This window comes from Mustela erminea, chromosome 1 (genome assembly GCF_009829155.1).
Source record: "Mustela erminea isolate mMusErm1 chromosome 1, mMusErm1.Pri, whole genome shotgun sequence".
Taxonomy (NCBI): domain Eukaryota; kingdom Metazoa; phylum Chordata; class Mammalia; order Carnivora; family Mustelidae; genus Mustela; species Mustela erminea.
The window spans coordinates 182,501,106-182,525,313 of record NC_045614.1 but is presented as its reverse complement, the minus strand read 5'-3'; the positions used below and the strand labels follow the sequence as shown (position 1 = coordinate 182,525,313).

General features: G+C 34.6%; 2 protein-coding genes across 4 annotated transcripts in view; one reads left to right on the top strand and one right to left on the bottom strand.

Moving 5' to 3' along the window:
* Nucleotides 1–24,208, top strand: part of CADM2 (cell adhesion molecule 2) — a 1,075,448-nt gene that overhangs the window by 312,293 nt on the left and 738,947 nt on the right. The window lies entirely within an intron of this gene.
* On the bottom strand, nt 18,447–19,643 carry LOC116595616 (heterogeneous nuclear ribonucleoprotein A1-like). Its single transcript, XM_032352203.1, is given in 3 exon segments — nt 18,447–18,763; nt 18,766–19,487; nt 19,489–19,643. Coding segments are annotated over 3 exon segments (1,098 nt in total). The 5' UTR covers nt 19,605–19,643; the 3' UTR covers nt 18,447–18,503.

Below are 24,208 nucleotides of genomic sequence, written 5' to 3'. Positions count from 1 at the left end.
TTATTGTTTATATAAATCTATATTTACATATAGATATATTTTATATATTATATATAATAATATATATTTTATTCTGCAAAGAAATTAGCATAAAAAGAATTAAAACACTTTTAAATGTATTGAAATATATAAATTATTGCAAAATTATATTATAAAATTAGGCAAAATGCAGTTTTCATGCTGACATACAAATTGTATCTGCAGAATTTGTAATATATTCAATTACATACATATTTCAAGTAGTTGCAAGGTGAAATGGGAAATTAGCTGGGCTCTATCTGACCTGCACGCACACATGCAGAACTCAAAGATCATATTCAGATGCAAATTTGACTGTTGCAGTATAGGTATAGATTGCTTTGAAGATACCCCAATTAGAGTCAGTTTTGTTTTCTCCTGTATCCTGCTTTACCCATATGTTCTTCTGTCATGGTGAAATTCCCAGAGATAGATTAAATTGATAACCTTGACTATTATTCTTTTCTTTTCTTGATTATTTCTTAGTTTCTTCCAAGACAGCCTATTCACTCTTTTATAGCCTCCGAGATATACTAACATTTCAGAGAATGAATAAAATCAATGCATTTTTATGGCTGGAAGCATAAAAGCTTGGTTCTGTAAGTATTTATCACTTCCTACTATGTGTCATGCCTTTTGCCAAGCACCAAGGATAGTAAGAGTGCTTGCCCCTGAATTTTTCCTTGCACAGTACATCTTTCTTATCCTCCCTCCAACTCTCATTTTATTTAAAAAAATAAGAAGAAGAAGAAAAAGAAGAAGAAGATGCACTTAAGTGACTTAAATTTACACATCTAGTTACTTACAGAACAACGAAGACATTGAGTGTATCCTGACTTCCATTCAAATTATAACATGCTGTCTCCACATTACTAATTATAGAGGGGTGAAGTACATAGACAGCATTTTCTTTTAATTCTACCAAATCTCTGTGGAATTTCTTTTTTAAATGAGGTTGGTGACAAGAATGTCAATGGGTTAATGAAAAGGAAAACGACTGCACATTTTGTTACAAATTCACTTTAGACTTGAAATACTGCATGGCATTTAGTCTAAGACTTGCCTATATGCTTACAATATACCGTTAAGATAAGAAATGTCAGTTATCTGGTTAATTTGTCAATGTAGACAGCCAGTCAAGCCCCAACATGAACCTCCTTTAGTGTATATGATCTGAGTTAACTGTAGACCTAGTCTGAATTGATTTGTTAATTGCTAACTTTTTCTTCATTTTGGTTCCTACAGACTTTAGTAGAAAAAAAGCAATAATGTCACTATAATGTATGGCTTGTCTTCCCCTTTTCAAAATCAGTCTTGGAAATTTTAAGACTTATTTACAGAATAAAATTGACCTTTGAGAGGGGAAAGTGACTGGTATATAATAACAAGTACTATTTTTTTTATATTTTATTTTATTTTTTTAATTTATTTTTTATTTTTTCGAAACATCACTGAGTGCTAAAACTGTTTAAAGAATTTTACTTTTATTAACCCATTTAATCCTACTAGGTACTAAAATCTTTCCACTTTAAAGATCAGGGAATTAACTAAGGTTATATATGTAGTAATTAGTAAACTCAGAATTAAATTCTCTTACAAAGCATATCAGGTGTCTCTATTCAAAGTGCATTACTAAAGCCTGATATGAAATCTTGTGTAATAACTATATGAGGCTCCCTATAGTTTTATTTGCTGTAATTAATATCTACAATTGACTAAAGATGGTTAATATTTTGGTGAATCATGGAATACAGGAAATGTTGCATCTAATCAGCTAACCCCATAGTTGATTATAAGTAAGTAGAGCATTGGTCCAGAATGCTCTATGATAACCTTAAGAAAATAATCTATAGCTTGAGTTTCCAAAATACTGTATATAGTACGCTAAAAAACTCAGTAGTAATATCCTAAATAGAAGTAGTACTAGGATTGGCAGATACTACGTACTGTTTTTAGACAATAATGCGTATCTTAAATTTAATATTTTTGAAGTTCTAAATAGAGACCCTGAGTATTATCTGACTGTGTTAATATAATAAATAGAATAATCAGAGTTGTTTATCTATTTTAAGGAATGTTACTCTTCATGTCCTTAGATGAATATTTTGTATTTGTCCACTAATGTTTTATAGTCAGGTGATCCTACCAGAACTCCCAGCCTTCAGTCATTCCCCACTACTAATTCTCCTATGTACAGAAGTGCAAATATATTCATAAATACACCACAGCATTTCATTTTTTACTCTGAAAGAAACAGGGTTGTCTCCTTCCTAGATGATAAAATTCAGTCTCCCAAACTGCGTTTCCAGCTTCATTCTCACTATTCCTTTTCATTTCTAAGATCTCATCAAATTGGATGAGGAAAATATTCTTTGAACAAGCCCCACGATTTTCCACTTCCATGCCTTTATATTCCACATTATTTCTTCTAAACAGATGGAGGTGTAGACCCTTATCTGTTGAGTGTAAGTTGAAAATACCCTGTCATTCAAAGTCCAGCCCTTGGAGACAATCTCTCCCCTTTTTAGTCCCCCAGCTAAAAAATAATGCATTTTTATACTCTACATTTTATTGATTTCTTTTTCATGGTGCTGTTACTTTCCAATGGATCTCTTGTAACTTTTATATGTATTTTATCACCCTTACAAGAGTGACACAAAAGCTACAGAGATTTAGGGCAGAGGCAATGTCCTATCAATCTTTGTATACTCCATACTACCTTGCTTACAGTTTTTCATATATACTCCAAACTACTTTGTTTACAGGTTTTATAAGATGTATTTTATAAACTAATATAGACAAACTTGTAGTGGTATAGCTGGGAGTAAGAGAAATTAAGTGATTTCTTAAGATCATGTAAGTCAGGATTTGCATCTAGATATCTGGGTGCAAATATTATATTAAAAATAATAACTCATCTTTCTGGATATAACTACACTATTCACAATGATTTTGAATTGTAACATTTAAGAGGTGGGGTGAGGGGGTGCCTGGGTGGCTCAGTCCCTTAAGCATCTCACTCTCCCTAAGAGAGTGCTAAGGTTGTGATCTCATTGGTCATGGGATCAAGCCCCATGTCAAGTTATACCCTCAGCAGGGAGTTTGCTTAAAGAGTCTCTCCCTGTGACTCTTCATCCGCTTACATGAAAATGTTCTCTCTCTCCCTCTCTCTCTCTCTCTCAAATAAGTAAATAAATAAATAAATCTTTAAAAAAAAGGAAAAAAAAAAGAGGTGGAGGGAACTTTGGCTTTATCTGGGCTGGCATTTATCTCAAAGGGTATGTGTCTAGTAATGGGGAGGCAGAGGAATACCACAGGAGTCTGAGGTGGTGGTGATGTTTAGGCTTCTTTGGATGGCCTCTTGGTATCAGATAGCACATCCAATTTTGAGCAAAATACCTCCACACAAGAAATGTGTTTAATTGATAAAATGTGGATGTATTTCCTTGCTGAAATTAATTTGTTGAATCAGCTTTTTCAAAGGAAAAGCTTTTTAAGGACAAGATGCAGTCATTAACTAAAAATACCAGAGAAAAGACAAATTAAAACAGATGATCTAAAATCCAGGACCAGAGGTGCCTGGGTGGCTCAGTGGGTTAAAGCTTCTGCCTTCTTCTCTGGTCATGATCTCAGGGTCCTGTGATCAAGCCCTGCATCGGGCTCTCTGCTCAGCAGGGAGCCTGCTTCCTCCTCTCTCTCTGCCTGCCTCTGCCTACTTGTGATCTTCGTCTGTCAAATAAATAAATAGAATCTTTAAAAATAAAATAAAATAAAATAAAATAAAATCCAGGACCAGAACGACAATGAGTTTAATGTGAGCACATTATGTGTGGTTTTTAAAACTTTCCCCAGCAGAATAACAACCCTGTATCCCCACCAAAACTGAGTAGATCATTGCAAATTTTATCCAACAGAAGATTTAGTATATCATAACAATATTTCTCTGCATCACTATTATAATTTTCAAACATCATTTTCTCCTTTTAATTCTGCCTTTATACTCCGGCTTATATCTAAAGAAACAAAGAAAACATTATTAGAAAAAACAAACAAACAAAAAAACCTTGGAACACTTTTTTTAATACAACAGAACTTTTTTATCAATTCTCAGAGCAAGTGACTACTACTTGTTAATTACAATTGTCACTTTTTAGACTGCACTTCTTGGAGAAGATTTAAAATCATCTACGAATTAAAAAATGGGGATAAATGTGTGTATATATATATATATATATATATATATATATATATATATATAATCTCCAAAATAGATACTTTCCACTTGCTCCTCCAAGCATTTATGGTTTTTTTGGTAATTCTGTAGTATCAGATGGCATTGTGCAGACGTCCCAGTTCCTTGCATAAATCCAATTCTAAAATAGAAGGGAATTCTTAAGCTGCTTCTTTTTTTGTGGGATTAATATATGCAAATATTCACATAAATTTGGGGACTAGTCCTAAGAATGTAGATCTAAGGGAGACATACAAAATGTGGTATGGATCAGGAGATGTCAATATTCCATCTAAAATGTACTTGTTCAGGGCGCCTGGGTGGCTCAGTGGGTTAAAGCTTCTGCCTTCGGCTCAGGTCATGATCTCAGAGTCCTGGGATGGAGCCCCGCATGGGGCTCTCTGCTCAAGCAGGGAGCCTGCTTCCTCCTCTCTCTCTCTGCCTGCCTCTCTGCCTACTTGTGATCTCTGTCTGTCAAATAAATAAATAAAAATCTTAAAAAAATAAAATAAAATGTACTCGTTCAATAAATGAATGGATGAATGAATGATGAATGAATGAATGAAATGTGCTTGTTCAGGTGAGTCCACGAGGTAATAGAGCTCCCACAGAGCTGGAGTACCATGTCTCCTTGCCCATATCACTTCAGATGTTGAGATGGACATGTGGGTAGTAGAGGGCCTTCAAATTCAAAACAATACTAATAGATAGGTAGGTTACCTTATTTAAATTTAACAAAGTGTTCTGTTATGTACAGAATATTTTACATGTGTTTTTCTCATTTACCATGGAAGACATGAAAAATAGATGTTTTAAACCTATTTTCAAATGAAGACCCTGCGACCTATTGTTCTCTAGCATTCTAATTTCTTGCCCAGTCACTTTCCACTATGTTGCAAGCCATAACCCAAGGGTACTGTGACAGTGGTTCCCAACTACTGGTGTCTAGACCATGACAGTTCTCTGGAGAATGTTCTATAGATGTGAAAGAACATGAGAAAAGTAAGTATATTTGTAAATTTCACACACTGCTTCTTTCACAAGGATTATATACACTATTCTGATACTGTCTTTTTCTAAGTTTTAGGGTTAAAACACCCTCTTTTATAAAATGATGTAATATAGATGACATTTATTTAAGAGTTCTTATTTGGCAACTTTCATAAACAGAGACTGCCTATCAGTTACCCCTTGTTTTTCATTGACTGGTTATAAAAATACAAAATGCAAGATCCATTGTAACAGAGAAATATGTTGGTAGTAAATTTGGCACCCTGTTTTCCCCTTTTAGACACCAGGCTTATTGTTGAGGGAAGATTTTTACCCTTTTTCTGAGCCATAATCTAATCAGTGTTAGGGAAAGATCCAAGATCTAGAGACCAGAGGTCAAGATGCCACATGAGGGAGGAAGCCGAAATGAGAGGTTGCTGGGGGAAGAAACAAGGAAATCAAGATCCCATAGGTGAGAAGCGATAATGAAAGGAAGAGTCACAGGAAGAAATTCTAGGTGCTTCCCTTTTGTTAGTACAACTATGATGGCCCTCTGTACTGAGACAAAAGCTATATTGTAGTCTCCGTGGATAAGAACAATAAGAAGTAGTCCAGACTACACCACAGGAAGTCTTCATTTCAGGAAGAATCTTTCTCAAATTGTCAGCATAGAGACAGCCCCTCTATTTTTCCCAATGAAAGGGAACCTCTCCGTGTAGCTCTCCCTAGACTTCTCAATCTATCGTTACATAGAACATAGGCTGGATCAAGACATACAGTTGTTAGAATGGAATAACATTGGTCTTTCCCACTGTTTGTTGGTATAGAGGGGGAAGGGAAAGGAGGGAGAAAGATTGAGGCTATAAATAGGATTTTCTCAAGTTTAACATTTTCTCCTATAAATTTCCCTTCAATATTTTAATGCCTGCTACCATTTGTCTACTAGCATATGTGCTAGCAGATGCCAAAAATGCTTAAGAAAGAAATAATCCATAGGATAAAATAAGCTGTAGAAGATGATTTCTAAATCTTCACCTTATGATAGGGGGAACTATATTTGCATGTGATTTAATATTTACATATAGCCTGCTTTCCATAATAAAATTGTTCTGCTGTGTAAGAGTTAAGGTGTCCTATAGAGAACATGATAACTATAGAATACTGTAGAATACTGCACTTCACAGACGCTCTGTAAAGTAGCAAGTAGGCTGGAATAGCAGTCTTATTATGGTGTATTTATCTTCTTGCGTGAGTGGGGTTAAGTCTCCTAATATTCTTGTTAAAAAGGGCTCTTAAAATAGTGCAATTTGAATAACATTCCTGAAGCTTAGACTTGGTTGGTGGGGGAAGGAAGGAGGAATGTGTGAGTTATTAAACTGAATTTTTATCTGCATAACTTTTCTGAAATGACTATTTTTTTAAGACTGTTTTCTTCCTTTCAATTTAAATGATGGTTCCTTAGAGTTTCATGCTAGAAAATCAGGTGTAATGATATCAGACTGAATAGTGTACTCTGATATGTGTCATTGTTATGCAAACAAGTAAATTACTTTGTGTTGAAATGTTCACCTCAAAAATGAATGTAACTCTTTGCCTCTATGAGCCAATCTGCTTACGTCCTTGGTCATTCAATGTCATTACTTGATGTTTAAACATAAATGACATGTTTGCTTTTTTTATAATTTTCATTGCAAATGTATCTGAAATTGCCTTACTAATTTTTTTCATTAATACTTGAGTGTACTATCAGGATATTTCCAAGATTTTAGAGTATTGCCCCAAATCCAACAACTTCTTCTGTTTCAGCTTTGAGACAATGTAGAAATCTTGCATATGTCCATTAAGAAAGTAATGATTTTGCATAGCTAGACATTTTATTATGTTGTCTACGGAAATGAACAGTATAAGTATTAGGATTTTAAAAAGTAATTGCTAACATGGGCATACATATTCTCTCCATCTTGAATACTTTTAATTGTTGAAATATTAATATATGTGAATTTTAGTTTATATACTTTCTCGTTATTCATCTCTAGTGTTTTTCATATGTGTAACCCAAAGTTAAAGCTAGTCAAATTTCCTTAATGGATGAACTATAATTATGGTGCTTTATTAGTAGATAGATGGATAGAATGGCATACATATATGACAATGTTTCCCTTCATATTACTCTAGTATGGCTGTTCGAGTGAGTCTGACAAAGCTTGTTGTAATTGCTAAGGACATATTTTTTTTTTACATCTGTATGACATACTAACTGTATGGACTTGGTGGTATAGTCATTGAATACAGTTATCGCGAATCAAAGGTTGTTAAAGGTTTTCACTTAAAAACCAGAAAGCACCTTGGTAGAAGTGTTAATCACTGAAATCTGAGAAATTAATATTAATATTGGCTATTTATGATAATATGGAACTGAGGTTTTAAAAATGCAGGAGTAAAGATTCCCTGAAAAGAATGCTCTTTTGTAGCCATAAACATCCCCACAGTCAAGTCTAGGCATCGTCTCTTCACTTGGGTTGAAACAAAATTTTAGTGTGTGTTTGTGTGTGTGTGTAAAAGTCCTTTTCCCACAGTATCAATCATGAATTGCTGAAAGGCTTCCATAGCATGACATTGTTGGAGCTCAGATCTGGGAAGTGCACAAAAGAGCTGTATTTGTTGCCAATCAGAAGAACGTGTTTTCAAAACAAGGATAACATTTTATTTTTCTTTCTCCCCAGTTCTGCAGTAGTGTAAGTGTTAAAGCCTGAGAGGTTTAGAAAGCTGCAGTGAATGTGTTAAGACTGTTAATGAAGCTTCTGAATCTAAGGACAAAATTAGCTCTCACACCCACACTGCGCAAAGTACAGCAACTGTCTGATAGAATTGCATCATGACTTTTACCTGGGGACACGGGTATTATATGCAGCTGAATTGATGAAATTGGGAAGACAGATGTGCCCAAAGGACATTTTAAGAAGCTTGTACCTACATAAATTGCTTGTGAAAAATCTCTAAAATTTGAATAAGAAACCAATGTAAAATGCCTTCTGCCTGTAAACTTCGGGTCATATGATATATATTATCTAGCATAGCCTTTAAGGAAAGAGAACATTCGACTTGCTCTTGGTATCAGACAGTTTATATAATGTCAAGCCCAATGAATGTTTATTTTTTTTTCCCCTTCTTATAAAGAGAAGTACTTAGGACTACTGAGTTTAATGAGGGATGATAATCTTGTGTGGTGTTTGCTTAAAAACCTTAAATTCAGGCTTTCATTGCAATGTGACTGGCATACAAAGTAATGCATAGAATTAAATAATTTGGATATTGTAACTATTTAGCAAATATAATCGCAAAATGAAAACAGCAATGGCATTGAGCTCCCCAAACAATTACTAAAAACTTTAGTCTAGGTTTCTTACATATTAACGACCTGAAGAATCAATCCTGATACCCTCCACATGTAAGTCTTAAAGATAGACTTTTAAAAATGGAACTATTTCATCCTATTTTTAAGACATATATCTTAAGAAATATTTTTACTTGCAAATCCATATAATAAGTTTTTGCCCACTGTTGGTTTAGGAAGGCGGCAGACATTTAGATTTGTTTTAGGTTTTCTGTTCTCAGAAATGTGGAAAATGGATGTCTAAAGTCTAGAGATTTGTGATTGCTAGCAGTGAAATGAGCAGGTGAAAAGGTAGCTGTTTTATTCTTACCTTACCTCTTCATATAATCAAAAAATATTATATTCTTATGTAACAGTTTTTAGAAATTTCAAAAAGGAGACCACAGTTATATAGAAAATACTTTCATTTTCTTAGAAAATTCTAGAAGCTGGGATTATGCTTATATAACTGTGTAGAAGATTAAAGTCTTTCTCAAATGTTAATTCATTGACCTTTAAGACACTAAAAGCATCTGATACTGACAGTCTTGACTCCACTTCTAACATATGCTTATGATATTAGAGAAAAAAGATGAGGTCACCTTTGATATTCCTAAAACGAATAGTCCTGTCCACAAGAGGGCATGGGTTTTCCATAGGAAAGTAACAGGATTTGGAGGGGAAATAAATGGTTGTAATAACTACGTTTCTTTTGACTGGCCATACTCCTAACTTTGTTTTTTAAGATATAACAATTTAGAATTGATTTGCATAAGGGCAATAATTTAATTTCACCATGACCCCCTACTTTGATTTCCTACAGAATTTATTGCCTCTTCCACTCCTTTGGCAGTTCACATATAACTCTTTATTATCATGTACCTTCTTTTTATATGTTCTTTCTTCCTAATTATACTGTAAGTCCTTAAAGGGGAAAGGTTTTTACTTGTAACTCTCCATTCCTATAGTAAAATACAATACCTTTGTCCAAGGTAGGTGATAAATAATTATTTGTCAATTAAGGTAATAGTGGTTTTGAAATAATAAAAATTATTGTAGCTGTTGAAAGCTATGTTACCGTAGGAATTGACAGTTTATGAAACCTTTCCACGTCAATTATTTATTTGTCTTCAAGTAACTATGTTCTCTACTTTTAGTTTAGGTTTTAAACATTTTTTGTTCTCCAGTTTTGTGGTGGTAAATAAATTACTGATGCAAAGTGAATTTTTAAAAATGACTTTTATAATTGCAAATAGTTTTCTCTTAGACCTAAAACTGAGGTATTTTATGAAATTTCCTATTAAACCCCAGATCATGAGTTTATTTAGTTTTCTTTTTATGTAGTTTAGCTATATTTGCAATTTAAAATTTAAAATGATTTCTTTTGGGGCTCCTGGGTGGCTCAGTGGGTTAAGCCTCTGCCTTCAGCTCAGGTCATGATCTCAGGGTCCTGGGATCGAGCCCCATGTCGGACTCTCTGCTCAGCGGGGAGCCTGCTTCCCTTCCTCTCTCTCTGCCTGCCTCTCTGCCTGCTTGTGATCTCTGTCTGTCAAATAAATAAATAAAAATCTTAAAAAATAAAAAGTAAAATAAAATGATTTCTTTCTATTTGAAAGAGAAAAAATTCACACATTTCTCTCTGTAAAAAAAAAAAATATTAACCATAACATATGTGAATTACCTAACCAAAGATTCTATAATACATTTTTGAATGTATAGTCAGCCATTAATAGAGAATTAATAAAAGCAATTTCTTGCCAAATTTCAGGGTTAGTAAATAGAGCTTACAAAAGTAACTAATCCTGAAGGATTACACAACTAAATTATAATAGAAATAATAAATTGATAGTCTATTCAGTGAATAAAACCACCAGCTACCAACAATCAGGTTTATTAATTCTACACTGTATTAAATCTAAACTGCAAAGTGAAGTAATTCCAAAGTCAGAATATGTATTTCAATGTATTTCAACAATTTTATTAGCATCATGTAAAGTGAGAGTTAATTTCTAATTTTTTTTTTAAATCTTCTATATCTTTTTTCAGGGACATCACAATTCATACACTGAAATTTTCATTTATTTAAGCTTAGGCTATTTAATTACTTAAGCCTATTATTTAGAGCACGTTCTAAGTAAATAAATCTTACAAATATAAACACCTACATAGCTTTCTTCTTTGTTTTCTGAAATGGAGGTACTATGTTTGAGAAAAAATAAATAATATAAAACTTAACAGGATCCAGCAATGAAGGTCCTGTTGTTCAACACTGAAAAATCTGTTTGTCAGTCTTGACCAACACAGTATAAAGAACTTCATACCTAAGATCTCCAGAAAAGTAGGCCAAAATCTTGCAAATTATTGCTAGAATGAAAGCTAGAATAAAATGATAAGATTTCCTCTTATCATAATTTCTGAGGTGAATGCATTATTTGATGAATTGTCCAAAGATAGCACAAGATGTTTTTGTCCTGTCAAGGGATTGTCCTAACCACAAATGGCCACAGCAATTCACCAATTATATAATCTGAACTCTTAAATTTCATTATAAAAGCTGATTAATTACTATTAATTGGTTATCCCTGTTTAGCCTTATTCTAAGTACATCTTCTTTAAGTGTAAGCTTTCTTGTTAAATAATTGATTTGTAACTAATATGGATAATTTTTTTTATGGTCACTAACAAAATAGATTATTGATTATGTTAGTTTCATGAAGGAAATTGTAGAAGGAAATTGTATTCTATTTCTGAGAAAACATTGAATAACAGTTAAGTATAAAGGTCAAAATTCACATATTATAATGTATTACCTTAGAAAATTAAAAATGTTTAAAATTTACTAATTATAAAACATTCTGACATGAAATGGTTTTCATCAAACTTAACATGTGATTAAACTCATGCAAATGAACATTATTTTCTTCCTCTCTAATACTTAATTTTATGCAGCACTGTAGATATACTCTCATATAGACTCTACTAAGTGAATAGGGACTGAAATTCTGTTCTTTTCTTTTGGCCAAACTTTTGGCACAGGAGCTGCATCTGTCCAGAAGTGCTTTTGTCTAATTCTACAAAAATACTGCATGGGATTATAGCGAACATAGCTATTACACCTATACTTGACCTACACTGAATGCTTATTTCTTCTTTCCTTATAGTATATATGCAGTAAAATGCCCAGACCTTAAATATGCAGCTTAATTACTTTAACAAATGTGGAAACCCATAATATATGTGTTGGTCAAGTTACAGTACTTCAAAACCCTTTATGCTCTTTCTCAGTCCTTACTCCCTTTCTCAGATGGAATCATTAATCTACCTTCTATCCCCACAGAAACTTGGGCTTGTTCTTGAGCTTCATGTAAATAGATGTGCATCTTTAAATTCTCACAATTTTAGGGGAGGGGTTTTCTTTCAATCTATCTATTTGAAATTATAGTGATGTACTTTAAATTTATATATTAATTTTCATATGTATATTTATATTTTAAACCAATATTGTTTATCTGATTATCTAAGCTTCAGAATTTCATGTTATGCTTCATCTTTTTTCTTAAAATAAATTCAGAAAGCATAGAAATCCAGAAATTTGGGAGATTTTTTTCAATAAATATTAAAGAGAAGTAATACTTGGCCAAGATGGAGTGAGAAATTCCTAAAATCATCACTGAATTTCTGTGTCCTTGATTCCTAAACCAAGTGGCTTAACTATTAGAATATACTCCCAAAGCTCCTCTTTGAAACATTTTATCCTAATCCACAGAAATATATTATTGGAATGACAACTAAACTAAAAGAAACAAATCAGTGTTTACTATAATTAATTTTTTTCTTAGTGCTGCAATTTTATTTCAGTGCTTGAAATGTCAGAATCTCAAACTTGCTTCTTTGTTCTTTGTTAAGATAATGCTTTGTGATGTGAGAGAAATGATCCCCAGCTTACCAGGTCACATGATTTCTTCACCCTTGTGTTATCTCAGAAGAAAAAATAGGTCAATTTTAATATTATTAATCATGCAAAAATATTTACAACTCAGGAAAATCAAATGTTTAAAGAAAGACACTATTTGGGTTTTCTTTTTTTTTTTTAAGATTTTTTATTTGTTTATTTGACAGAAAGAAATCACAAGTAGACAGAAAGGCAGGCAGAGAGAGAGGAAGGGAAGCAGGCTCCCTGCTGAGCAGAGAGCCCGATGCGGGACTTGATCCCATGACCCTGAGATCATGACCTGAGCCGAAGGCAGGGGCTTAACCCACTGAGCCACCCAGGTGCCCCAATTTGGGTTTTCTTTAAAAGGAGCTATTTATTTTAAAAATCAGTTATACAGAGAATTTTCTTTTAGCATTGAACTTTAATTAAATTTGATTAATTTATTTTTAAAATTCTAGTATCAACAATAATTGCACATATTTTTCCTAAAAGTTTACTCCCAGAAAAAAAAAAAGCAAAAATACTCCCTATAATTGCAAAAATGTTTGAATGTGTAATTTGCCCAAACTTACCTTGTATAAATACGTAGCTTTTATAAATTTCTTACTATCATATACCTTGAAGATACTACACTGTTCTACCAAAACTCAGTAATTACTTTTATTTTTGTATCTATTTAATTGCTTTACCCTGCATAAGCATTTGGAAAAGTTCTCTTGTCAGACAATTTGCCTCATATTTTCTATTTGTTTCCTTTTTTGGAAACCAGACTTTGGAGCCATTCTATCATAATATCATAATTTTCTGAGTATTTTCTCACAGATTCAGGGTTTTTTTTTTTTTTTTAATGTATGGTTTCCCATGAGTTACAAACCTACAAGTCCTATTTTTGCTCCCTAGTACACTGATACTCTCTTCACCTCAAGTAGTACCAAACAACATGTATCAATTTAAATTTCTGAAGGATCTCAGGAAGTCCTTTCAAAGTACAACAATCCTATTATTGAGCTTAACTACCTAATGTATGCTCTCAAGGAGAGAACTTTCTATAGGATCTACTGCTCAATTATTAAATTCTATAGAGCCATTAGTCAATATAGACAGCAAGATGTTAATTTTCTTTCAGAGCCCACCTTCCAATACCACCTGTAGAATTAGGTAGGAAAGGGTAAGGGTAGGAAATGGTTTTCCAGAAAATGAAACAAAACTGTGTCCTAGCCAGCCTCCACCAACACATACAACTTTTATAATGTATTTACTCAGTAACTTCACTCAATTCTTAGATTACTTATACACATATCCATTTCCATACCAAATAAGATCAGTAACTGTATCTCTAAGGCTTCCTTTCTTACTACAGTAATACAAGAATATTCTCAACAAGCATTAGAGTATAGGACAAAATCACTTTTGTCATCATTTAACAAACATTTATTGACATATTTCAAAAGAAAAGTCCCTTCCTTCAAATACCTCAGGTTAGTTCTCAAAATGAACTGGCCAGAGGAGCCAAACTTACATTTCAATTAGGATAGATCCAAGCTGGGTTTTGAAAATCATGACTGTGTCTGAAAGTAATTCTCGAAGCTTACTCCTACGAAGAGATCAGGTGAATCTTCAGCTACATGAGAACATAAGCTAAATGGTTTTAGTTGGTAACAAAGGGACAACTTTTCCACATATAATTACACTGTCTAAAACCTTATTATAAAATGTAAGTTTATGTATAGTAGGCTCCTAGAATCTGGAGGGAGTATGCTTGGATTCAAATTCCAACTTTCAAACTTAGCTATCTGGAAAAGTATGTGCAATTAATTCACCTAGCCTCTCTATAAGCTACAATTTCTTCTTTGGAATGGGGGCATAGCTTGAAAAGTACCTACTTCATGACGTTATTGTGAGCCTTAAATAGATCGTGTAAATTAATTAGCACAGGTCTCGGGACATAGCAAACCCTCATTTAATGATGTCTACCATTATTTTTATCGTTGTGTCACTGCTATCATTGTATGGGTTTCTAAGAATGTACGACACAGAGAAAGCATGTTAATGCCCAATAAATTCTCAATTTGCAATGATCTGATAACTGACTGAACTGAAATTCTAGAGGAGACGGCAGCCTCTGGACATGTCAACTGTTCATTTCTCTAGATACTCTAGGTTTATCCCTGCATCCAGTCAGATCATCAGAATGGTACACACCAGGACTGTATTACTTTAGCCCCCTTCAGAAATGCTTTCACAGAACTATGATTTGGCATCATGCCCATGGCTTCTTATCAAAGGTCAGTGCAGGAAATGGCTGTATAAAGAATGCCTCTGCTCTTTTTGTAAAAACAGCTATTGAAGATATTCTCTATTTTAGAGTTTAATGTCCCTTAGACAAAGACTCTTGTTATAAATTCTTCTTAGAGCTAAGTTTAATGATTTTAGTATGTCTGTTGTTTTGCTTTAAAGTACTTCATCCTTTTGGGAAGCAGAAAGGGCTTTAATAATAAATAGAAGATTCCTTTCAACATGTACAGTTCTAAAAAAAATGTTACCAGCAGTAGCTGATGATCCATCATCAGGAAAGGATGAAAACCAATAAATTCATTCTCCCTTTCCAGTTTCAAACTTAAAATGTTACCCTAGTAGGAAATATTTGCATGTAGAAAGATTACCTCTGAGGGAGAAGAAGGGATGTATTGCGGATGATAAAATTTCTGGGCACGAACTCTTTGGAGGGCAGAGAGCTTTACAGTTTTCTTTCAAGTCACATCATGTAAACTGGAAGTTGCAAATTGGCAGACCTCTGTTGTTTGGCCTGCACAATGTTTTAAAAGATATCGTGAAAGATATGTGTTACACTTAGCCATAATGCAAGCATTCGGATATCCACTGTCATACTCAAGACCTTTTCCCTGTTAAATTCATCGGTATAATCAAGGTCATTTTCATACATGGTAGAATCTGACATTAATAGTTGCTACTGCATTCCTATAGGCAAAGGAGTCCCTTGAACATTAATATAAAAGCTTGTAAAACTTGGAACAAATAATTTTTGAAAAGCTGAAGAGAATATGAGAAAACAGGTCAACTTAACCTTCTGTCAGTCCTTTATGCTTACTTTCTAAAATATACTGCCTGTTCTGTTCCCTTTAGCGGCACTGTGGGACCCAATGATGGCCTTCTAAAAGCATGGAGGGATGCTCAGAAGTATTAATATCACTACTTCTTTCTCAGATCCTGTTCTTTTCATCATGGAAATGGGGGAGCCAGGAGAACCAGATTTTCTCTATTAGATTATAAAAAAATACATGTTCTTTATGGTAGAGTTTGAAATATTCTCATAATGAAGGGATTTTAGTGAGTCTATGAGAAAACTGAGTGCTTCTAAACTATGCTGGAGGCCAATAACATGAGCGAATGATTGTTCTACAGACTGGAAAATACTACCAAGCATCAGCCAGAACTGTTAGCAGACAGGAACATCCTAAAGAAATAACTTCGTCAGTATCAGTTGGCCATGAATTTTCTTCCCCCAGCAATTTCAAATAATAGGCATATGCATAAATTACTTAAACCAAGTATCTACTGAAGTTATGTTTACTGATAGTCATTTTTGATTAAATACCATTAATAATAAAACTCAGTCATTGGTTAATCTAAAAAAGTTAGATTTTAAATATGTTCTGCTTTTAACACTATTCATTTAAAAGTGGGAATAACTGGCATGCATACTTTCCTTTGGATACATTAACATTATAAGTATTTTTGTTTCAAAATTTGGACTTATGAACAGATTTGGCCCTCTACTTCCTAAAACAAAACCTTTTTGCTAAGTTTTGGGTCATCACAAATCTCCCAACAAAGCAAAATGAAAGGTAATACTATATGGAATTTTTTTTTCCTTCAAGCAAAATCCCAAAGTCATTGAGACCTAAGTATTTTTCACAAATCTGAAATCAAAACAAACTCCAGCAGAAAAGAGTTGTGGATTTATAAAGCAATAAGTTTCACAAACCTGACTATGTAGTTGTGGTTCAGCATTTTAGGCAAGAAGGGTTTATACTCCATCAGAGTAGGTACCATGATATTGTGTTCAACAGAGGACACTAAGACACAGAGAACTCTGTTCTAGAGTGTGAATTCTTATTCTAGATACCTCTCTTTTTATTCATCCATTAAACATTCATATGTTGATTAGAGAGAACATTCTGCATGAAATTCAGCTTTCAAAACTGAGGATCCAGTCTTGGGACTTTGAATCATCTCTTTATTGGTTGAAATTGGTTAAATGTCAATAACTCATTGAAGTACCTCACAAAAAGGACCATATTTCTTTCCTAAATATCAATGACTTATGCCTTACTTATGGTGATAGTTTTAAAAGATTGATAAAACGATTTAAATTTAATTAAATAGGGCACCCTGGTGGCTTATTCCATTAAGCATCTGCCTACAATCCTAGGGTCCTGGTCAGTGGGGAGCCTGGTTCCCTCTCCCCACCTGCTTGTGCTCCCTCGCCTGTTGTCTCTCTCTGTCAAATAAATAAATAAAATATTTTTAAAAAACAAATGAAGTTAAACTAATTAAATAGAATGTCATTTTCAATATCAAAATATAAACTAATATTTTGTTGTTCTATGTGGCAGAGATAGGGTGACAGTGTTTATATACATCCTGAGCTATGAAAGGCATTAATAGACTAGACATTGAAGAAAATGAATCTTTCCAATTCCAGAACTTTCATTCTTGCTTTCTGCAAAATGAGAATGTGTTAACATGATGAAGCATAATTTAGTATCATTTTACATGCCATGAGTTACTCATAGGAGTGTGTTTCTAAAGGTATGATTCTCTATTTGGAATGTTTATGTTGATTATTAGTAACAAAAGATATATTAATATGTTTTCGAAGTTTACTTTATTAATGCTTACTATAAAAATCTAACAGAAAGCTAGAATTAATATAATTACCAAAAAACAAAATAAAGTAAAATAAAATAAAATCAGTTTTCTGACAGTAACTTCAAACACCAATGTGGAATAAATCAATTTACAGCAACTTCTATTTCAAAAGAGATAAAATGAATTATAAGAGTACACACTGACTCTAAACCTCAGGACATTATTAATAAATATTGTCTCTATCCTAAGGTTTAAGGAGCTATGAAGCTAGTACAAAATATTATATATTAAGTGTTAATTTAGTTTTCAACCAGGATTCCTACAGGAGGAAGACTTATGAAATGGCTCCACTGTGCGTTTCCCCTTACAACATTTGATCCCAAAGGCATGCTTTAACTAAATTTGACAGCAGGAAAGAAAGTCCAAAGCTAAACATCACCACACAAGTTTTTGAAACAGGCGACAGCTAATGGCCCAAACAGTTCATATTAATAATCAAATGCTGGCTACCCTGTGGATCACTACCGTGTGCTAATGAGGAAAGCCTGGCTTTCTCTCCAGGCAACTGGCTCTCTGTGAAACCTCTACTACTTCTAAAAACTGATGGATAGTGGAGGAGAGAATGCAGTGGTTACTCTGTGCCATCAGTAAATGATAGGCATGTAACTCATAGGAAATCTGATTCATTGGATCCAAAGTTGAGCTCCATTTTTTTTTTTTAAAGACACATTTATTCAGCGTGATCAGACTATTACATTTAGCAATCAACAGCATGGGTGCAAAAAAAAAAAAAAAAATCTACATTAAAACCCTTTGTTGGAATGCTTTACACTTTCCACAGAACAGAAACTAAAATAACCTGTTATACAATTAGTCACAAATACAGTCCTCGAGGGTTTTTTTTTGCCCATACACATGAGTATTGTCTAAAACATGTCTTCTTTGTAGCAGCTAGGCCCTGCCACCACTGTGCTTGGCTGAGTTCACAAATCTGTTGTAACCTGTAGCTTTCCTGTCACTTCTCTGGCTCTCCTCTCCTGCTAAGCTTTGTTTTTTGGCAGTAATTAAAACCTTCTGCCACTGCCGTAGCTGCTGCTGCCGCTGAAACTACCATAGCCACCTTGGTTTTGTGGTTTGGCGAAGTATTGGCCTCCACCACCATAAGGGCCAGAGCTTCTGCCTCCAAAATTGCCTCCTTTCATGGGTCCAAAATTTGAGGATTGATTATTGTAATTGCCAAAATCATTATAGCTTCCGCCACCTCCAAAGTTGCTTCCACTACCACTGCCATTGCTGCCTCTGCCTCCTCTGTTGTTATAACTCTACCACCGTAGCCACTGCCCTGGTTTCCATAACCCTGTCCACCACTTCCATAGCCTCTGCTTCCTTCAGAGTAACCATGGCTGCCTCCTCCATAACCACCATCATTACCAAATCCATTATAGCCATCCCCACTGCCACTATATTCACCACCACCTTGACTGCCACCAAAGCCACATCGACCACTGAAGTTTCCTCCATGACCAAAGTTGTCATCCCCACCAAAACCACCTCCATGACCACCACCAAAGTTTCCAGACCCACTTCGACCTCTTTGGCTGGGTGAAGCATAAGCCATCTCTTGCTTAGAGAGTGCTTTCCTTACTTCACAGATGTGGCCATTCACAGTATGGTATTTTTGAATGACAATCTTGTCTATAGAATCATGATCATCAAATGTTACAAAAGCAAAACCCCTCTTTTTGCCACTGCCTTGGTCAGTCATGATCTCAATCACTTGGATGTTCCCACACTGTTCTAAATCATCTCTTTGATGATGTTCTTCAGTGTCTTCTTCAATGCCACCAACAAAAATCTTTTTCACAGTTAAGTGGGCACCAGGTCTTTGAGAATCTTCTCTTGAGACAGCCCTCTTTGGTTCCACAACTCTTCCGCCCACCTTGTATGGCCTTGTGTTCATGGCTGCCTTCACCTCCTCCACAGGGGCATAGGTGACAAACCCAAAGCCTCTGGAGTGCTTGGTGTTGGCATCTCTCATTACCACACAGTGTTCCCCATGGCTCAAAATGGCTCCTCAGATTCTCATCGGTTGTTTCAAAGCTCAGACCTCCGATGAAGAGCTTCTGCAGCTGTTCAGGCTCTTTGGGAGACTCTGACTTAGACATTATGGCCGCGGGAGGGGAGACTTTAACGATGCTTACTCGGCGGCATCCACGGGCAGAAAGCGAGCTCCATTTATATTTATACCGCCTTTCCTGCAAGCCACTTTACTAAAACTTTTTAAAGCAAATTTAAAAATACTAAAAACATTAAAATGCTTCTATTGTTAGTAACTATTTCCAGAGTTACTGCTCTTGTTTTTGTTTCTTCTCCTCTTAAAGGATGAAGGTAAAAGATTCTCTGTAGATACCAAATCTTTAGTTCGCTTCCTTTCGTGAACTATGCCTTTTTCTCAAGAACAAATAATAGTCTCCTGCAAACTTTTTATTTATTTATTTATTTTTAAGATTTCATTTATTTATTTGACAGAGAGAGACGCAGTAGGAGAGGGAACACAAGCAGAGAGTGGGAGAAGGAAAAGCAGGCTTCTCACAGACCAGAGGGAGCCCAGTGTAGGATTCAATCCCATGACTCTGGGATCATGACCTAAGCCAAAGGCAGATGCTTAATGACTGAGCCATCCAGGTGTCCCAGGTGTCCCATGTGTCCCAGACTCCTGAAACCTTGAGCAAAGGAAACAGGATCTACTGTCCAGGCAGGCAGTGGCGCTCAGTAACCAGACCGGTATTGCAGTCACTGGTCGACTCAAATCCTGCCTTTATGTCCCTTTCCACATGAAGCCCTAATATTTTGTACACATACAAAATAAGTCACATTGATGGGAAGCAGTTCTTTAGGAATCATAGGGTAATAGATAACTATTCTCTTTTGGCTCTATGATTCTCTTAAGATGATTGCTTACAAAATGCAATATGTGTAGGATCAAATAGTTATAATTTGAATTTGCTTTGTATATGTCTTCTTAATTCATCAGACAGTTACCTTGCTTTTCACTGTTTTCTTCCTCTTTCACTGCCTTATTGTTCAAATACAACAAAAAAGGAAACTGAATCTTTTCCAGTTGTTCGAGAAGTATTTTTAACAATGTGCTTAGTGACCTATGTTGCTTGATGCAAGTTTTTTTTTCTTTTTCTTGCAGAGAGCTGCAGTGTTTCAATTTTCTACTTAATAAAATTGGACAAAATAGTTTTCCATCTTAAAAACCACCCCCCGGATATCAACAACTGATATTCTTTCTATCTAAAGTGTGCCACTTATTAACTGTGTTAACAAAAACTTAGTATTCTTATCTAAAACACAGGAAAATTGCTACCTGACCCACTTAATATCTATGGTTGTTGAAAAGATCAGATAAGGTCAAATAAGGTAATAGATGTAATTCCCTGATGAATGCTTAATTTCTTTTCAGATGTAAGATATATTTATACTTACATTAGCAATTCTTTTCCTTTTTTTCTTATTTAGCAATTCTGTTCCTTTAACAATGTCTCTCAATGATGAAATGTATTATTATCTTTTGGTAAATTTTTATCTTTGATAAATAAATAAATTTGAACTCTGAGGTGAAGCCCGCTGGGTTTAAGAAAAGCAATTGTAAAAGCAAATGTCTATGGGAGCCAAAAAAAGAAAATAAATGGTACTGTGTGTATTTCTCCAGATACAGACAGGTGTACAACACATTTTTTTTTTACTTTTCTCTAAACCTGGATGGCTTACGACACCAGAAATTTATTCTCTTGGAATTCTGGGTGCTAGAACTCTTAAATCCTGGTGTTGGCTGGACCATGTTCCCTCTAAAGATTTAAAGGAGGATCCTCCTGTCTCTCCAGTTTCTGGCAGCCCCAAGTGTCCTTTGGCTTATAAAAGCATCGCTCCTTTCTCTTCCTCCTTATTTATTAAATGGTTGTCTTGTATGTCTCTGCTTTCACCTGGCACTCTTTTCTCTTATAAGGACACCAGTCATAATAGATTAAAGGTCTGCCTTACTCTATCCAGTATGGCTTCATCTTAACCAGTCACATCAACCACGACCCTCTTTATTAATTAGGTTGCATTCAGCAAGTAGTAGGGTTTAGACATCAACATATGTTTTTTTGGGACACAATTCAACTTATAACAATCACATAAGAAAAAAAAATTTGGAAAAAGCAAAAAGAAATAACAAAGAACATGCCTGAAGTGTAAAAAAAAAAAAAAAGTCAGGAGTACTGAGGAGGCAGTAAATTGTTGAGGCTGTATGTGGCTTTTTTGGCTGGTTGTAAAAACAGCTGCTTCTCAGGTATAAATATTTTTTACCATCAGGTCTAATATTAATTATCTTAACTTCCAAATATGAGCAACAAATTCATTTTTTAAGTATGAAGTGAGGAAACACTGTGAGTTCTGGGCAAATACTTATCAACCATGACACAGCATTCAATTCATCCATTTAATTTAAGATCAGAATTTCTTTCATTAGGAAAGCCACGGTTTGGGGAATTTTGACAATATATTAGCAACTTAAAACATTCTTCCCCTTAAATAACTAAATCATGACATACTAAGTAACGTTTTTAAAAGAAGAGAATTATATGTGTATATATTAAGGACACATCAGAAAGGAAGATACTGGGTGCCTGGGTGGCTCAGTGGGTTAAGCCTCTGCCTTTAGCTCAGGTCATGATCCCAGGGTCCCGGGATCGAGCCACATCGGGCTCTCTGCTCAGCAGCGAGCCTGCTTTCCCCTCTCTCTCTGCCTGCCTCTCTGGCTGCTTGTGATCTCTTTCTGTAAAATAAATAAAATCTTAAAAAAAAAAAAAAAAGAAGATACTGACAAGAAGAACTTACAGGCCCAGGTGGGGGTCCACATTCAGCAGGGAGTCTTCTTGTCCCTTGGTCCCTCCCCCAGCTTGTGTTCTCTCTGTCTCTCTCTCAAATAGATAAAATCGTTTTTTAAAATTATCTCTCAATCCTTTTAAAATTTCAATTATCTGTTTGATATGAAACATCCTTATTTACCATCTCACATTTTTCTGTTATCAGATGTCTGTGCTATGCTAATTATTCTATATGCTTTGTTGGCCTGTTTTCCTTCATGTGGTTTATACATTGTTATTAATCTATATTTAATTTTTTTTTTCTCACATGAGAGTTTCATTCCAAGAGGGTCATAGAACTTCCTTACAAAATATATACCTGCCAGGCCCCGAGGGAGTTCACTAGTTCCAAATGAGGTGCTATGTTGTTGTATTAGTTTATGTTTCTTATACCTAGCAGATGATAATGGTTCAGAAAACCACACACATGCTTGCTGTATTTTGATCGTTACTTATCAAAAATAATTGTTTTTTTTTTTTTTAACTCTCAGAAATCCAGTAAAGCAGATAAACTTCTTCCTGACAGCAGTATTTTTTTTTTTAATCTTATCTTTATGGGTATAGGGGTTCTCACAGGGTCCCGGATTTACTCAGAAATCTGTTTCATCTACCCATTTCATACTGACTCACAGCTCTGCCACCTACATGTGTCTTAGCATCTCTCCTCCAAAGCATAGCCTGTAGCCACCATAACTTAGTGGAATACACATCTAGACTCTTAAGGCATTAGACTGTGCCCTAACTCTCTAGGTTTGATTTCTTGCTTTGTTTTACCACCTGGAGATTTCTCTTATTTTCTTTTGAGATTGGCTGTATTAAGTTACTATTATTATGCTTGCTATATTTTCTGTAGTTCTTCTATATGAGTGAAATGGAGACTGGGTTATGTCAACTCCGTTCACTATGTTATTATGTGAAGCATCCATTCCTTCTTTATTTAAACACATAGATCTAAAACTTAACATTTTTGGCACATAAGTTGAAAATTAAGAGACTTAAATAATGGAGGAGGGGCACCTGGATGGCTCAGTTGGTTAAGTTTCTGACTCTTGATTTTAGCCCAGGTCATGATCTCAGGGTTTTGAGGTCGAGCCCAGTGTGGGGCTCCACTTTGGGCGTGAAGCCTGCTTAAGATTCTCTATCTTCCTCTCTCTCTCCCTCTCTCTCTGCCCCTCCCAACCCTCAGATAAATAAATAAATAAATAAATAAATAAATAAATAACAAGTGGAATACACTTAATTATAATAAAGGCCAAGAGGCATTATAAACCATCATTACAATATATCACGTGAATCTATCTGACAAGAGAAGGGAAAAACAATGTTTCACGAAAGCACTCAAAATATAGATTCTGAAGTGCTTACTAAAGCAGAGGAAATAAAACACTGACATCTTTGTTACTGAGAGTGCTCAGCCAGTCCCTCCTTTCAGCTGCATACTAAACAGAGGATTAGAATACCTCTGTAGCTAACCTGTGATTATGCTTTGTGATTTAATCACAACTCAACATACATATATTGCAGAAATGCCATGTTTCAATGATATTTACTGTGAAGGAAATATATTTTTTAAAAATATTATATATTCCAAGATGAATAAAGGGAATTTAGTTGTATATTTTTCAAAGTATGGACATGGAATATTTGAAGGAAACTTTCAGATGAGAAAACTGATGTCTGGAGAGATTAGTAAAATCGAGACAGAGACACATAGGACTTGTATTATTCTACTCTTTGTTTTGTCTGAAATTAACTTAAGTTGAAGTTTTATAAAAGTTGAAACGACTTACTGTCAGCATAATATTTTGTTGTATCACTTGTTGTTTACTTCTGCTTATAGTTAGATGACAACT